Below are 18,385 nucleotides of genomic sequence, written 5' to 3'. Positions count from 1 at the left end.
GTTAATTCCCTCGATCTATATGCCAGGACAATAGACAGTTACTGCTTGCTCAACGTACAGCACATTCAGTTGATTTTCAACAACGGGATAAAGATAAGACATACATTCTGCAAAGAAAAAGTAAATTCACACAGAAATAATTCATGTTATTTCTTACCACAAATATTGTTTAGTTTATTGTCGGCGTAAACAACCCAGATAATTATAATGGTTACACCTGCAAATACGCCGGTTTTCTGGATACATCCTGAAAGTAATCATTACTAGCATATTGATTATACATCTTTGTTTTTTTTCCCTTTTTTTTATGTTGTTGTTTAACGCCGCACTATATAACAACAGTCTGTAAATAATCGAGTCTCGGCCAGACAATTCAGTGATTGACATCATGAGCATCGATCCACGCAATTGGGATACGGTGACATGCATCAACCAAGTCAGCGAGCCTGACCACTCGAACCCGTTCGTCGCCTCTTAAGACAAGCATAGTCGCCTTTTATGGCAAGCATGGGTTGCTGAAGACCTATTCTGTACCCGGATGTCAATTGAAGTGATACACAGAAAAACATTATGTTGCATTTTGTACATGTACCACTTCTTTCACGATATCGTTTGACATAGGGAAGGAACTGGGTTATCACTGTGCCTGTATTGTGCTTGAACATATGTACACAAGAATAAAGGGTTATTTATTCGTATTATCAGATATAAAATATTTACAAAAAGCAGTAATTAAAATTGCCATCGTCATAAGTGCCCCTATCAGTTCTGTAAGCAGACGCCCTGGTATTTTTGTCCAGACGGTAACATTTTCAGTTTTAACGATCCAGATGCGTACATGTATTTTAGTCTTCTCGGTACTGCTATGTCGAAATTGTATTATGTATGTATAAATGATTCATTGCCCTCTTGTCACCGGATGTATTGAAATACTGCAGCAAATTGGTTTGGGTTTCTTTCTCCATTGCTTGATTTTCTTCACTGATGATATAATAACGTTCCTTCCTTTATGTAACTAGGTAAGTTAGCGTACACCTCTTTCCATGATGATGGTGTGTAGTGTAGAGATTTTTTGTAATTCAATTCTGTGTTGTCGCTGATATGTGTTTTTTGGATATCACTTTCTTAGTTTTTTGGGTTGAGTCCTATCCAGGATTCGAACGCACACAAATTCAGCGATTTAACCCACTCAGCCACCGAGGCTTCCACAAACAATGAAAGTCCACCAACTAGTAGTCTAGATCACGTACTTTGTGTATCCCTCTGACAAGTGTAAATTGGCACGGATCCAATGGCCGAAAGCTACGAATACAGAATGACATTTAGAATGTGAAACTCATTCACTCCGTTCTTGCTTTTCCAGAAAATGTGACAATGATACTGTGGAAGCCTCCGTGAAACTGCTGATCGACAATCTCTTGGAAGGAGGGGATTATGACTCCAGCATTCGGCCCAGCAGTAAGTCAGGATGATGGAGATATCTTTGTATGCATGTGCATCTATTTGCATGCATGTGCATCTATTTGCGACCCCCCCCCACCCCCATCCCCCTAATAAAAAAACAAGTTAAAAGTACCACATAGAAGAGAGAAAGTACCACATAGGAGATAGAAAATACCACGTAGGAGATAGAAAATACCACGTAGGAGATAGAAAGACCACGTAGGAGACAGAGAGTCCCACGCAGGAGAAAGAAAAGACCACGTAGGAGATAGAAAATACCACGCAGAAGAAAGAAAAGACCACGTAGGAGATAGAAAGTCCCAGGTAGGAGATAGAAAGTCCCACGTAAGAGATAGAAAATACCACGTAGGAGAAAGAAAGTCGCACGTAGGAGATAGAAAGTCCCACGTAGGAGATAGAAAGTACCAAATAGGAGACAGAAAGTACCACATAGGAGATAGAAAATACCACGTAAGAGACAGAAAGTCGCACGTAGGAGATAGAAAATATCACGAAGGAGATAGAAAATATCACGTAGGAGATAGAAAGTACCACGTAGGAGATAGAAAGTCCCACGTAGGCAGATAGAAAGTCCCACGTAGGAGATAGAAAATACCACGAAGGAGATAGCAAGTCCCACATAAGAGACAGAAAGTCGCACGTAGGAGATAGAAAATATCACGAAGGAGAAAGAAAATACCACGAAGGAGATAGAAAGTCCCACGTAGGCAGATAGAAAGTCCCACGCAGGCAGATAGAAAGTCCCACGTAGGAGATAGAAAGTCCCACGCAGGAGATAGAAAGTCCCACATAGGAGATAGAAAATATCACGAAGGAGATAGAAAGTCCCACGCAGGCAGATAGAAAGTCCCACGTAGGAGATAGAAAGTCCCACGTAGGAGATAGAAAGTCCCACGCAGGAGATAGAAAGTACCACGTAGGAGATAGAAAGTACCAAATAGGAGACAGAAAGTACCACATAGGAGATAGAAAATACCACGTAAGAGACAGAAAGTCGCACGTAGGAGATAGAAAATATCACGAAGGAGATAGAAAATATCACGTAGGAGATAGAAAGTACCACGTAGGAGATAGAAAGTCCCACGTAGGAGATAGAAAGTCCCACGTAGGAGATAGGAAGTACCACGAAGGAGATAGAAAGTCCCACATAGGAGATAGAAAGTACCACGAAGGAGATAGAAAGTCTCACATAGGAGATAGAAAGTACCACGAAGGAGATAAAAAGTACCACGTAGGAGATAGAAAGTACCACGCAGGAGATAGAAAGTCCCACGTAGAAAACAGAAAGTACTGCGTAGGAATAAAACGTCCTGGCTTTTTATCTCTTAAAGAGGAGATTACAATATTTTTACATATGGCACCAGGACTCTTCCGAAAAGCAATGCAGTGCAAAAAAGTGCAATGATCCAACCAGACCCCAACAATCCACATTTTCATATAGACTTTGTCATATGGCGTTTATCCCATGTTCTCTCGAAGCTTTGAAAAATAGCTCTTCCTCTCAGCGATATTGTAATTTACCTGATCAATTTACTGTTTCACTGGAGAGTTAATTCACACTTAAGAGCATTGAAAGGGATGAAAGGTGTTCCTAGTTGTGTAATGGTGATCGATATCCAGGATTTACTTCATCATGCCTAGTGTTTTTAAAATAAAACAGCCATACGTGCATCTATATTTTATAATTGGAAAATAACAAAGCCTCATACAAAAAGGTTTATTTTCTATTTCTTTCCAGCATCAGCTACAATGGTGTCCATAGATATTGCTCTTAATGCGCTAGGCCCTGTTAATGACAGAGACATGGTGAGTGCTGTTGTAAATAGTCAATTCAATTCATACTCCTGAGATTAAACCCTGTCCTGTCTGCATAAATGTGCAAACAAATGATTGTTGTGTTATGCAATAAATGGGCCTCAGTAAAAGTGGCATGCATGTTTGAGTGTGTATGTAACACATCAGATTGATCATGACCTTTTCTTGGGATCAACTAACATATGATATGCATTCAAGTAATATCATGTCATAGTAGTTTATTAATGCTTCTATGGTAAGTGCTATAAGGTGACTGAGACAAGGAGAGTCACTTTGACTTAGCCTCTTTGAAAACTTGTTCCCAGTTCGATACCCAACAAGGAGGCTTGGATGAACGACTTGTTTACAAAGCCACACCTCCTTGTGTTTCACGCTCAGCTGAATCGGAATCTCAGGTTCTGAGTACTAAATTCGCCTCCATGGTGATACTTTATTGTCCAGCATCATACCCGTGCTGGTGAATGTCACAGTAAACGTCTGCATCCTTTTCGGGCATCCCCCGGATGAAGCTCGTGATATAACTGAAACACCCACTCACTCACGATCCCAATTTGGGCATGACGTGGTGGTGTTTCAACTGTCTTTTTTTTTGTTTAACGCCGCACTCAGCAATATTCCAGCTATATGACAGCGGTCTGTAAATAATCCTGTCTGGACCAAACAATCCCGTAACTGACATCATGAGCATCGATCCACGCAATTGGGATACGATGACATGCATTAAACAAGTCAGAGAGCCTGACCACCCGATCCGGTTAGTCGCCTCTTAAGACAAGCATATATAGTCGCCTCTTACGATAAGCATGAAGAACTATTGCTGAAGACTTATTCTAACCAGGATTTTCACTTGTTTATTTCCACTGTGACTTGACTCTTACATAACAATAGGCGGTATGTCAAATATCACTAACTCACTTCCAGAAATTCGGCGCCAGCTTCTACCTCCGCCAGGAGTGGTTAGACTCCCGCCTCAAGTACAACGAATTAAACACTAGCATCGTGCTAAGCTACAAGAAGCTGTCAATGATATGGGTGCCGGACGTTTTCTTTCCCCAGTCAGAGACAGAGCTGCGCCATGACATTACCACACCAAACGTATTACTACGCCTATCCCCTGAAGGAAGGGTGTTTTACAGTCAGAGGTACTTTGAGACAGTAATTATATTTTAGTTGAAAAATGTCCATAGCTGCACATTTCGGTTCGTGTTAAAATCATGTTAGAGTGGTGTTTGTAGGGCAGGACTTTGTAGAGCTCTGTCGAAACCTACACGAGATGAAACGGATTTGGTGAAATTGGATTTTCCATTACACAAACACAACGGACGCGCAAAATACAATTTAACTCCAAATCAGAAAAGATGTGTCCATCTCCAAACACATCCCATGAGATTCGAACAGATCCGATGACATTACTGTGTTGGATTATCTCATGCCTAAATACCAAGAACAACTTCAGTTGATATTTGTGGCCATTTTGCCAAGTACTACAAAAATTCGAATTGCGTTTTCAAAGAACCTATTTGGTTGTTTACACGGAATGTTGGATTAATCAGATATCGGACCAAGTGTAATTTGTGTCCTCTGATGAAGATGTCGTTATCAGAACAGAACATGTACAGAACTCTATTTCCCTCAGGCATCGGCATGAAGGAACAAATAGTATTTTACATTGCGGTGGACAGAGGTTAACCGGGAGTTTTACTATTTTTCATTATAATGTTAACAAATTTACATAGTTTCTGTTGGACAGAGATCTTATGGCAGTTAAATAATTGCTGGAGTTGTAACATATTTGGTCTTTTCTAAAAGTGTTTTGGGATGTACATGTCCCCAATTCTACGGGGTTCTCCTGCAAATATAGCTTTTTATAGCTGCATTTTGTTTGTGGTGTTGAAACCTCCCAAAATATTCAAAACTTGGTCGTAGTATATACTTCTATGCGGGCCATATCATGCTCATTTGCCCTTACTCTACAACATAAGTACAGTGAACTACGTTTATGACGAATGCGCTTATAACGAACTGACGGATATAACGAACTTATTTTTATATCCACGCCACTGCTGTATCTATGCTGTACATATGCTTATACCGAACTACCGTTATAACCAAATAAAATTAGTGGACTCTTGAGTTCGTTATAACCGTAGTTTACTGTATGTACAATTATAAGATAGTTATTTACAGGCCTCTCTCTTATAGCTGGAATATTGCATTTTGTGGTTAAACAACCAAGAAGCAACCAAAGAAACTATTAATTCGTTCTGTTTGTATTTCACTTCATGACTACCTTTGCACCAAGTCACACGTGGTTACAACTCTTGCTCAGAAGTTGTTTGATCAAGGTTGCAACATTCAAGGTCTCAGTAAAGCTTTTAAAAAGCTTTATGGTAGACATGTGGAGGACATTTAAAAATTGGACGAAAATGATGTCCGATGCAATTCCCTATTTTGATTTGTACTATATGTTCCCGTTTTCTTCAGGTGAACAATCGACTTGGTATGCCAATGGTATAAATTTTTGATAGTGATTCATAAACACATGCTCATGATATGGTCGGAATTGTACAATCGACTCTGTTTTCGCAGAGATTTCTAATGAATATGGAAAGGGTTGTGTCACTTTTATTTGTAAGGAGAATGTAAGAATCCAAAGTTGAATTAGCAGGAATCCGGATAGGTTGATACTTTTGTCTCTGACTGTATTTGTGTCTTCATTGGTTTAGTATCGATAGTAACAATCCAATTATGCATGCAGTATACATATATATTCTGTAATTGGTGTCAGCTTGTTATCACAATGAAGTGTTGGCGGGATACTATCCTGCAAGGTATTGCTGGCCATGTACAGCATAATTATAGTAGTTATTTCATAATTATTTGTTTGTTGCTTAACGCCACACTCCAGTATTCCAGCTGTATGACGTCGGTCTGTAAATAACCCAGTCTGGACCAGACAATCAAGTGATTGCTTTTTTAGCAACGATCCACGCCTTCATTGCATGATGACAAGCATCAACCAAGTCAATGAGCCTGACCTCTCGATCCATTTGGTCGTCTCTTACCTCCTGCATATTCCAATCCGGAATCACCTGGGCTTACATCATATGAATACACACTGTACATACAAATGGATACCACTATGTTCCTCTCGCTACTGAATGTACTCACTGGAGTATTACTTGGAGCTCATTTCAGTAAATAATCATAGTTTATGTTACGGCCATGCACATGTGTGTCTCTCATTATATGACCTTTATAGACACATTAATGTATACACATGTCTGCTCAGTAAATGATTAAAGCCATACCCTCAGTTTGACCATTTTAATAATCTGTTCCAGGATTTCTGTGGAATTTCACTGTGTGATGAACCTGAGGAAGTTTCCAATGGATGAACAAACTTGTGAAATCAGGATGGAAAGTTGTAAGAATATTATATATAGTCGTGTAATTATTCTCATAGACTTAAACAATGCATCATACCAAATGTTATGTGAATGCAGTATGAGCATGTATGAAGAATGGATGCATGTAGTGTTCCTGGTATCAGTACCGTGAAGATATAGACTCGCTGAGGATATTTTTTGGTACTTTCTTATAAATAGTTATACCTTATCGAGTGATCGAACAATGTTACGTGCATAGCGGCGGCAAGGTAGCCTTGTGGTTAACGCGTTCGCTCGTCACGTCGAAGACCCAGGTTCGATTCCCCACATGGGTAAATTGTGAAGCCCATTTCTGGTGTCCCCCGCCGTGATATTGCTAAAAGCGACATAAAACCATACTCACTCACTGATACGTTCATGGATAGCGTAGTCAAGAGTACAATGCCAACATTGTCAGAAAAATTCTCTTTCTTACGCATACTCAAAGATGATGAATAAAAATAACAATATGATGGCGAAGACACTAAGTTGTGCATTCAGATACCCGATTATGTTTCTTGGTTTGTCAGCACCATACCCGTACTCGTAGGTTTCACCAAAGTGGTAAACGCCTGAGACTTGCATCACTTCGGGCTTTACTCAGACATTATATGTAAGCTGATACGCCATGATATAACTCACTCTTTGGATGCAAGTTTTGGTGACAATTCTTGAATATTTATTTCAAGTACTCGTGTTTCTTTCAGATGCATTTACAACTGATGACATACAGATGCAGTGGTCCTCGGGACGCCAGTCCCTCAATGTTCTCCCCAACGCCAACATGCCCGACTTTGAGCTGCTCTCCGTAACCACACACGACTGCACTGCCACATACGCCACAGGTACTTCTCGCAGTGTTGTCTATTTACAACGAGCTTGCTCAGCTATGTTTACAAAAGTTTTCAATAATTTGGAACCGCAGTGGTCATCCGGGGTAGAATTACTTTCCAGTAACCTGGTATGATTGTCATAAAAGTAGTCAAAAAGGGATCGTAAGGTCATGCTCTGGGACTTGTTGGTTGCCTGACTGTTTTCATGTCCCAATTTACCTAGTCCAGATTCAGTTACATATAAGTACCACCGCTGTCTATATTGTCACCACGGCGTAAAAAACAATTCACTAACTTGCTAAATATTTTGAAAACTACTGTACCCTTTTTTGAAGCATTTGTGAATTATTTTTAGATCCCTTTATACAAACCGTTGGTGGTAATCCGTCTAGTTTTTTCATAAGGTATCTTCTAGTAAATCGTTTCAAAAGGTATAATTTTACCTCCGACTACGAAGGTTCCCAAGCGTTGCACGTATGGTTGCTGTAGGTTTACAGAGGTTTAACATAGGTTCATGGGAATACCTTGGTGATTTGAGGTTAAAAATAAAGGTCTTTGAGAAAGGTTCGGGTTTATTTAGTACCGTGGTGAAAGGAGAGAATTAAACAACAAGGGACAACTGGATGTTCATATAATGTCTACAAGAAACAATTGCAAATGAAGCGAAACAACCCTTTCCATATGCAATAGAAATCTCTGCATAAAGCAGGGTCGATTGTACGATTCCGACTACTATATGAGCATGTGTTTATGAATCACTATCAAACAGTTATGATACCAGGTGTTCGCGAAAAGGTGAGCGTATCCTGACCCACACGGTGGCACTCGTCACAAACACATGCAAAGGCAAGTCAATTGTTCACCTGAAAAAAACATGGGAACATAATGGTTCAAGTCAAAATAAGGAATAGCATCCGACATTATTTCTGTCACTGATGCGTCAAATTTGTAATGTCCTCCACATGTCTACCATAAAACCTTTTGAAAGCTTTACTGAGATCTTGAATGTTGGAACCTTTATAAAACAACTTCTGAGCAAGAGTCGTATGACGCTCTTTGAAATTATTGTAGAAAGAGCATGCTCGATTGTATCTCCAAAGTTGTGAAATTTAAACACCAAAGGCTGGAGCGGTTGGAATATTGCTCGATATGAACGGAAAGCTTACTATTGGAAAGTAAAGTCATCCCTCATGTCATACAGTCTTATAAGCATCATACCAGAGCTTAAGATAAACAAATGTCATCTTCCAATTCCCTTGCTTCATCGCTATCGGGATCATATGAAGCGATATGATGTACAAACGGGTATGACACAGTTAAATTATAATACATGTTTGAATGCGTTACAATGTTGATAGATCCGCCCTTATAACGAGTCTTGGTTTGTTAGCACAAAACCCGTGTTCGTGGGTTTCCCAAAGGTGTCCAACGTCTACGGCAAGCATCAGTTCGGTTTTTCCTCCCACAAAAAGCTGACACACTTTTATTTAAGCTCTACATAGGCATCGCGTGACCTTCGTGTATATGCATATATATATATATATACTCCCAATGTATCGCTGCTCATGCTATGAATCATTGATGTGTCTGGGCCAGAAACGATTATTAACAAACCGCAGTGACATTGTTAACTGTGGCGCTTAAAAGCTTTCTCTCACGTTACTCCAAACAATCGACCATTAACCGCTTCCTATGAACATTATCTTACCAGAGGTAGGCCTTTGCTGGTAAAATTCCCCCGCATGTATACTAACGTGACTCTGATACCTTTGATATGCGATACAGTTACTCCTGTACGACGACAAACAAACACATCGCGAATAGCTGGTGTCATGACAGATTTTCAGTGATCCATTCATATCATTTCCAGCGCTATTTACCTTTTACCTCCAATGGAATCTGTTTCTGTGTATAATATCTGGCTTTGACGTTTTATTTATACGTGACGAATAATGATAGGTGTCTATTTCTCTGTCAAGCTGACACCGAAAAGTTCCATAATATTTGTTAAATCACAAAATGCGATCTCATCGTCTTGCGTGCAATTTATACCATGCCAATCGACCGATTGTTTTCAATGCGAACAATAATATTAGGCCCTGTTCCGTGATAAATCCGGTTTTATTACTAGTTTTACGAATGCCACGATTGTCTTGGTTTTAAGAGAGTTATCCTTCCTTGTTTAAAGTATGCGGCCATGGTTGTTGTCGGTTAGATTTACCTTCTGAGAAAAAAAAAACCCAGGTGACCGGGTCATTTTGAGCTTCTGATGAGAAACGTGTATTTAAGCAAAACCCGAAATGATAGCATGTGTGTATTTTTCTATCAAGGTACATTCCCTTGTCTGTACGCCAAGCTGATTCTGAAACGTCAGATCGGCTTCTACCTCACCCAGACCTACATTCCCAGCATCCTCATCGTCAGTCTGTCCTGGATCTCTTTCTGGATTGACCATCAAGCAATCCCTGCCCGCATCTCCGTCGGGCTTCTTACAGTGCTGACAATCACCACGCAGAGCTCCGGAGCTATGACACAACTACCCAGGGTTCCATACGTCAAGTCCATCGATGTGTGGATGTCCGCTTGCCTTATCTTCGTCTTTGCTGCGTATATGGAGTATGCCGTTGTTACTGTCCTCGCACGCAGACACCGCAAACAGAATATGAGCATAAAGCATAAAGACGCAACAAAAGAGAACGGGGTATGTGTTTTTTTAAATTATTTATTCACGTCGTGAAGTCTAAGGTCAATCTACAGTGCCACACATGAAAAGGAAATATATATTTTTTAATAAGGCCCAAATCATAATTTTCAGAGACGATTAAAATATTTTAATTCATGAAAGACATCTCACCATGAGACAAGCGTAATGACTTAATATCTAAGGTAATATCTACCTCGTCTATGTCGCTGAAATACTGTCAATGTAACGTCAAATTTTACCTCACGAACTAGTTACTCTACAGTTACTTATACCTTTATGAAAAATGACCACTTGAAAATGTACTTATATCAAGGCACATTGACATGTGTCAATTGGCGTGAGGAAAGATTTCAACGTTTGGACATGTATTTGCGTGCAACTTGACACTGAACTTGTCCTAAATATACATTGAAGGATATATACATTTCAGTAAACATGCCACAAATCTTAATACGTGCATCGATCTACTTCTTCAACGAACAGCATCTTCAATGTGTTTCTATATATTTCAAAACACATTCTTCTATATAGTTCTGAGGCCAGAAAGAAATATTATGTTTTTGATCTTTGGGTTTGGTCTAAAATGACGCCACAAGTCGACTTCTTCTTACAAGTTCATTTGCATGTTGGCATAAACATTCTTAGTCTTCTGAGTGAAAACGTTATTTTCTCCGGTATTAAGGTACCGTTTTCTCAACAATTCATATATAGGCTATGTAAAGTGAGGGCGAAACTGCAATGGACAAACTCCAAAGCCTTTATACTCTTCTCCTCACACCCTGCACATCATGTATCATATGCTGATTGTACTTTCGGTTTTCGGAAAGCAGTTGCCTGTCCTTGGTTAAACTCTAGAAAACGAAAAAACCCGCGTCGAGGTGGTTTGACAATGAAACGGTTGCGGACGAGAAACGAAATAATTATTTTAGCATAATGGGCGTTACCTGTCAATACGTCTAATGGTCAGAATGTCCGGAAATTACGGCTTCATTGATTGCCTAATGATTTGGAATCAGTGTTGTTATAATCTCATTGAACAAAAGATATGTGTCAACATGTAATTATTATTTTCTATGTACGTGAACGTTGGATCCAATAACTCCTGGCTAAGAAGATTATTAATACGCAAACCCCACATTATAATCACGCAAACCGTGCCTATGTATATAGGGACTGATCTTGACACAGAATGTACTGTAAGAAATATTGACAACCAAATGTATACTCAAGGAATTTCTATCTTCAGAGTACCACGTCTGGTGTGTTCAACAATGCATTTAATAATGACGAGATGTTCACGACGGGTCGTACCCATGCATCGAGATCAAGGTCAAAATCCGTCATCTCCTTAAAACTTGATGGAACTACAGATCTTGGAGTAAAGCTTGATAAAATCTCACGCCATGGCTTTCCTCTGGCTTTTTTGTTGTTCAACGCCTTTTACTGGACATATTACAACTTAACCACGTGACACAATAGCTTCATTCGACGCTGGTATTTATATCACTGGATCACCATTTATCTCTCTCCGGATGGAGTGTGTGAGTTGGGTTGAAGGCCGCTTAATTTCAGTTACATCATGGAATGCCAGCTTCATGAAAGAAGAGAGCCTGAAGTGATGCAAGTCAAAGATGCTTACTACTTTGAAAAAAAACATGAGCACGGGTTTGGTGCTGACAAAGAAACATAATTAGTGTGAACCAGCATTTAAAGCTATGATTCAACATTTCTGGCACGGCTCATTGTGGCCACCTGTCTCCGGATGGAGAGCTTATTATTTCAACGGTTTTGTGTGATACGGTGGATGACTATTGGATTGATTTCATTCTTGTGACAATGACGGCACACGTGTTTTGTGTGCCATCCAAGGCGCCATTGATCATTATCGAGAGTGAATGGAAACACAAGTAATGTCATTGTGCATTTATCACATACATTTACACAGTATATACCTGTCCGTCTTTTTGCTCAAGTATATGCATCATGTATGCTTAGGTATCAATATCTTCACGAACGTCTTTGTTTCAGTGTAATGGTGAATGTTTTATTTGTCATCATTTTTCTACTGCCACGTATTCATATCTTCAAAAGATACTTTAAAAGATACTTTATATATTTATCACACATACACAGAGGATATATATTTGTTTAGTATGTATTTTAATAATTAAAACCATTTATTTTCTCTTTGGCAGAACGGCAATGAGAAAATAACATTTATATTGCAAAGATGGAGAAACATTTTTTGTATATCAAGGTATAAAGAATAATACGATAAAATTACAACATTTGAGTGGAAACTGAATGTAGATCATTCGAATTTTGTATCAACCTTGATCATTTAAAAGATTCCGAAAACCCGCGAAATCACACAGTCACTTCTGGCAGACTGCAGAAGCACTAACAAACGCAGGCCATTAATGAACTGTTAGTAATGGTTTATGGTGATCTGTACTGGATGGACACCGGCAGGTGCAGTTGATGAATACTAATCAGTGCATTTCGTCGTGATCAATGAATTCTTGGAAAAAAGTCTCGGAAGTGATTTGCCTACATTGTTCACTCCTTTCAACAATTCGTGACGGCACGAACGGTAGTGTAGTTTGTTTGCCTTTGTAATTGCCTTTGATGAAAGATCCAGAAACGAAAAGGTAGTCTTGTTTAATTTAGAAAAAAAAGCTGACACTTAAGCGATTGTTTTCATTATCTTAGATTGCATCGATTTTTAAATATAGATTATACTATTTGCTCAGTATCAGTATTCCCATATTTTATGCGCTCAAATACTGTTCGTCGTGGTGGTTATAACAAGTGTATCTCCTCTTTATGAATTGTTTACAAGTACCACTTTATTGCAGAATTACCGTATCTTATGTGCTGCAGCACTTTAATGTATTCTTTGCACTGGACTTTGGAAATCGTTTCCTGTTTGATTGTCCTAAGTGTTTGCATTTATATTTGAATTGTTATACATTCATGAAAGCAAGCCAAACACCTCGATCCGGAGAAGAATACCCTACCCAACATATATTATTTGCTTTTGAAGTTGAAAATTATTTCTTATTTGTTTGTTTGCCTGTCCCATTTATATTGGAATTGTTACACTGTCCTGAAAGCAAGTCAAACACATCGATGAGGAGAAGACTCTACCCAACATGTATTCTTTAGTTTGGATGCTTTCTTGTTTGCTTGAATGTCCTAAATGTCTGCATTTATATTTGTAACACTCTCCGGAAACACATCGATCAGTATAACACCAGATATGTTCAGTGTGTGGGGTAATTTGGGAAAAAGGAATATTCCGTCCATGTTTAATTAAACAATCCTGGACATGTATCAGCTACAAAAGCAGATAAATTTCTCCAGAACAGAAACTGTGATAGTGAAGATTTCATAATAAATATGTCAATTTGTAATACAACTTAGAATTTCGTCTGAATTATAATACAGGATACGGTTATAAAACACAATGTTCATAGTGCTATTTTGAAATTATATAATAGGGCCACTAACCTTTACTAACCTTTTCCTGATGTATACTTAAGAAGAAGTCTAAATAATGAATGATGTTTCATGATGCGAAAGAGTCCAACTCGAATTATAATAGTGAAAATAGGTGGGCAAAGTGTTATTGGGATTGTTCACCATGCCTTGAAGCTATTTTCAACTCATTTGAGCCAGCTGTGAATATTTTCAAATGCTGAAACATACTTTAGGAATAATGCTTTAAATAAAGCAGGTTGCGATTATCTGTTGAAAAGTAGATCAAACATTATCATCAGTATTGTTTTTGTATCTGTAAACAGCTTTGTCGAACTTATATAATACTTCATATCTTCATTTTGTAATTTAGGTATGAGCAGAAGTTTCAAATGAAGGGGACACTGCTAGCGCCTATTGTCTTGTCCAATTATTAATTCCCTGCACGTTATTTGTGTCTCGTCTCTATTTGTTTTAAGCATTATATGGTGTTCTCTGTTGATTAAATCACAATGGCATGCGTCTGAAAAATCAAACAACAGGCACAAAGTACAGACAAGTCGTTTGATATCTTTTGATCCGTTCCAGAGAATATTCAATTAACTCTTTTCCTTTTAAATCCTTGCCTGTAAAACAAATGAAAAGTTAATATATATCTGTAAACACATGAAGGCACTTTGTATTGAGAGGGCTGAGTATGAGATGAAAGTTGAAATTAATGGTTTTAGATTTCCTACTTCCGAGGAACAAATCGATTGGCCATCGTTCTTGTAAGCTTCAGTGAAACTAAATCCTTTTAAATATATAATTAATTGAAACAATGTAATGTTAGTAAGTTTTGCTTTGATCATAAGGATTAAACGGTAAATTGAAATGAAAGGCTCTTTCGTATTGTGCATAGGATGGAAACCTGAATACAGTTAATGCCTATGAATATAAAGAGAGAAATAAGCTATACAAACATTAATTACTCCTAGTTTATCAAACAGTCAGACAGGTATGAATGGAGTTTGTGACAAAGGACAATACGAGCCTAACGGTCATAACGTTTTCTTAAAACACATCTGTGACGTCATTCTATTGTTTGAACGCTCCATTATTTTTCAGGAATGGGGAGTTGCTTGTCAACTGTACATTATCTTGAAGCAGCATTTGAATTTTTCAAATATTTTCAATTAAAGAATATTTTGTCAAAGTGTAAAAGTAGGGATGAGTTGTAAGTAGGGGAATATCCTCGTAACTCTCAATTCCTTAAAAATAATGGGCCTCGGCCCCTGCGAGGCTTCTGCTCCATTATTTTTAAGGAATGGAGAGTTACTCGGACATTCCCCTCTACGTAATAAAGTCTTTAATGGGCTGTTAGAAGTTGGAAGAACATGAATACATGATACGTTTTTATGTGACATGTGTTTTCGCGAACACCTGGTGTCATGACTGATTTTTAGTGCTCTATTTATATAATTAACACCACTATTTTGCCCTTTACGCAAGGAGAAATTTGTTTCGGCAGAAAATCTGGTTTGGTCTTCTCTAGCATTGACAATATTTATTATATTTCAGTAGTCACCTGATGAATGGGCAAGAAGTAACTCTGAAACGTCGTTACAAACAATACATGAGGTTTTTATCTGTAATAAGAGTGTCATGTATTCATGTTCACAATAATGTTGGCATTTTTATTATTCCATAGTGCTATCCCACTGAGATACCATGCCGCAGTTTAACATAAATACCTAACTCAGACACAGTATACAGACTCTGAGCCGACCAGTCTTTGTCTAATTAGCACCTTAATGCCGAGCGCAAGGTAGGGTAACAACAAGTACCATATTTTAACGTCTTTCGGTCTGACGCGGCCGGGGAACGAACCTCGCTCTCCGGGCAGACGCTTAACCACTAGACCACGGAGGAGGTCTCCCGTGTGTAAGGATCAATTCGTAAGTGTAGAATATAGCTTCAAGGTTGTAACATTTTACACGTGATATACATGCAAAAAAATATACTATTTATGACTTTGACATTTTAATCAACGCCAATTTTAGCCCTATGAGAAACTGCCTCTTTTTGAATTAGGATAACCGCTTACTTCTCAATTTCGAATGATATAGTCTGACTTTGCTTTTTGTAGAGATCTCTTAGGAATATGGAAATGTTTTTTGTCGCATTTATTTATTCATCATATGTATCCATTATACCTTGATATAATATATCCTCGTTCTGACAAATGGCATTGCGAAGTTGAGTTGGCTCATCCTGGAGATCGCTTGACGTTACAGATAATTCTACAAACCCCTTTAAACGCACTGACAGATATGGTAAGAGAATGTCTATATTTTTCAATGAAGTATTTACTAGTATACATATGTCTCCAAGAGAATTCAAATATGTTTCCAAATAAATACTGTCGAACTATTGCCTGTCTTCTGTTCTAGTAAAGGAGAGGTTATGTTATTGTGGCTGTAACTAATGTTATGTACTGACGAAAACGTGACATTGAGAAAATGAAGGAACAGGAAAATAACGCACGTGACATAAGGCACGTGACAAGAGAAGAAACAGAGAAATGATAGATATGACATGTGAAATAGCAAATAACGCCATGACATGGTAAAACAAGCTTATGAATTGATTGAATAACATAACATTGAAGTGTAAAACGATAATAATTATGACATGGCATGGAAAGAGTTATAATATTTTCTCGGAATCGAGATCATATGAAAAGCAATGACAAGAGCATAAGAACAGCGACACAACAGGAAAAAGGATACTATTGAAGGAACTTAGAAGATAAAAGTGACATTAAAATAATACGCGGGTTAAGAAGCGACATGACGTGATTCGAAAAAGCGAGCATATTTTATTAGAAAATTATCATTGCTACAAAACCAAACAATACGTTAGAGCATCATGTAAATCTTTACATTCCCTCAACCAATGGCCAACAGAGCTATACCAGTTTCCTTCTACATGCACAGACAAATGTTCACTATTAATGGTAAACATAGGTTGAAAATAAGATTATATAAATGATTAATATCTCCCTGTAATCTGCGATCGATTGAAAATCTGGAGACAACACATGTCTACAGTTACACACACTAGGATAGAATAACAATGACCTTTACACGGACTTTGAATTCACTTAGCCTTATGGAAAGTATAGGATTGCTTTTTATAAGATCAATTTTCTTATGGTTGTCTCGTCTGAAAAATGTCATTACATTAAATATTAAATATGAAGCTTAATAAAAGAGCTACTGCATCCAAGGATGTACATTTTTCACGACCACCTTCAGTTATGAGGAGAATCACATGAGTGATATAAGTCACATCATGCTACTTAATAAATTCATGTTTATGTTTTCATGCCATTAATTTCATGACCTCCCCACATTTGCGTTTTTGTTTACGACCAACCCACAGGACCTCTACTGTTCATGGTGGCACGTCCATTATGTGGACCCTGTGTGATTACCCCAACTGATTTCTATTCGGAAATTCTGCCATTGAGAGTGAGTGAGTTGAGTTTAACGCCGCTTTTAACACTATTCCAATTATATCGCGGCGTGTCAGCTTAATGTGGAAGGAAAGCCCGAAGTGATGCAGGTCTCAGACGTTTACCACTTCGGTGAAACCCATGAGCACTGGTATGGTGCTGAAAACCTAGAAACATAATCAGGGCGAACCGGGATTCACACCCACAATCATAGGTTTCTGGCGTGCCCAAGGGACGCAACTCTGCATAGCGAATCGCAGCGCCTCAGACGACTGGGCCACCAGTGCCCCCTGCCATTGAGAAGCCAAGGAAGTGTTGAGAAAGGATGATTGCAACACTTGCCGTTGTGTAGGTAAGAGAAGCCCACGTAAAATAAACCTTGGCTAATCAACCAAACGATGCGCGATGTACTCTCCCAAAATATGAAATGCAAATGAATTCTACTGACATCTGATGGATTTATTTAAAAGGTCAAAGCGACTGAATGTTCACATATGACACACTCTACTAGAGTAGACAAAGGCCAAGGTCATTTGCAGTCAGTATCGTGTCAATCCAGCTAATTAAAATCAGATCTTTTGGCTCGCTACCGCTTCACCACAAACCTGAGGACATCCCATTGCAGGTCACTACAGAACGTCACATTTCTCCATTGCAGGTGAGGCCACGCTCTATGTACACAACACCACTGACGGCGATGTTGGCCCATCAAGATGAGACGGGCCTGACTCGAAGACCTGCCTCGCGTACAATGGCGGATGATGTTGATCTTGTCGTGGTGGTCCTTTGCAGCAAGATGTTGTGTCCTTGGCTTTAAAAATGTTGTGGTCAGAAGGTTTCTACCGGTTCTGGGAAACCCACGTGTTGTCCCTTGGTGACAGTTACCATCACACTGTCTCGTAATGGTGCTTTGGGTACATGAAACGCCCTGGTTACGGCCGGCCAAATTTCACCCTCAGTCATGGCATGTCAGATAAAGTATAGCCCAGAAACACTCATATGTCACAGTGATTCAATGACGATTTGTGTCACGAGCGTGTGTCTCCTATCTGGACACTGAGTACTGTTAATTTTTGTCAAGGTAAGTTCAACTTCCGTAGCTCATCTGTAAACGGAGAAACATACACCAACAATTTCGCGTTCTTTTGTTATTTCTCTATTG

At 38.8% G+C, this 18,385-nt stretch overlaps 1 protein-coding gene across 1 annotated transcript in view; it reads left to right on the top strand.

Annotated features, from left to right (window-relative positions):
* Positions 1-13,927, top strand: part of LOC139449619 (glycine receptor subunit alpha-2-like) — a 39,189-nt gene extending 25,262 nt beyond the window's left edge. The window contains exons 2-8 of the mRNA XM_071231095.1: positions 1,364-1,458; positions 3,203-3,270; positions 4,201-4,421; positions 6,624-6,706; positions 7,415-7,552; positions 9,871-10,241; positions 11,491-13,927. Coding sequence (XP_071087196.1) covers positions 1,364-1,458; positions 3,203-3,270; positions 4,201-4,421; positions 6,624-6,706; positions 7,415-7,552; positions 9,871-10,241; positions 11,491-11,715 — 1,201 coding nt within the window. The 3' untranslated portion in view covers positions 11,716-13,927. The remainder of the gene's footprint in view (positions 1-1,363; positions 1,459-3,202; positions 3,271-4,200; positions 4,422-6,623; positions 6,707-7,414; positions 7,553-9,870; positions 10,242-11,490) is intronic.
* The last annotated feature ends 4,458 nt before the right edge of the window (positions 13,928-18,385 follow it).

This window comes from Haliotis cracherodii, unplaced genomic scaffold (genome assembly GCF_022045235.1).
Source record: "Haliotis cracherodii isolate W230 unplaced genomic scaffold, xgHalCrac1.p SCAF_8, whole genome shotgun sequence".
NCBI lineage: Eukaryota > Metazoa > Mollusca > Gastropoda > Lepetellida > Haliotidae > Haliotis > Haliotis cracherodii.
This window is presented reverse-complemented; position numbering and strand designations above follow the sequence as displayed.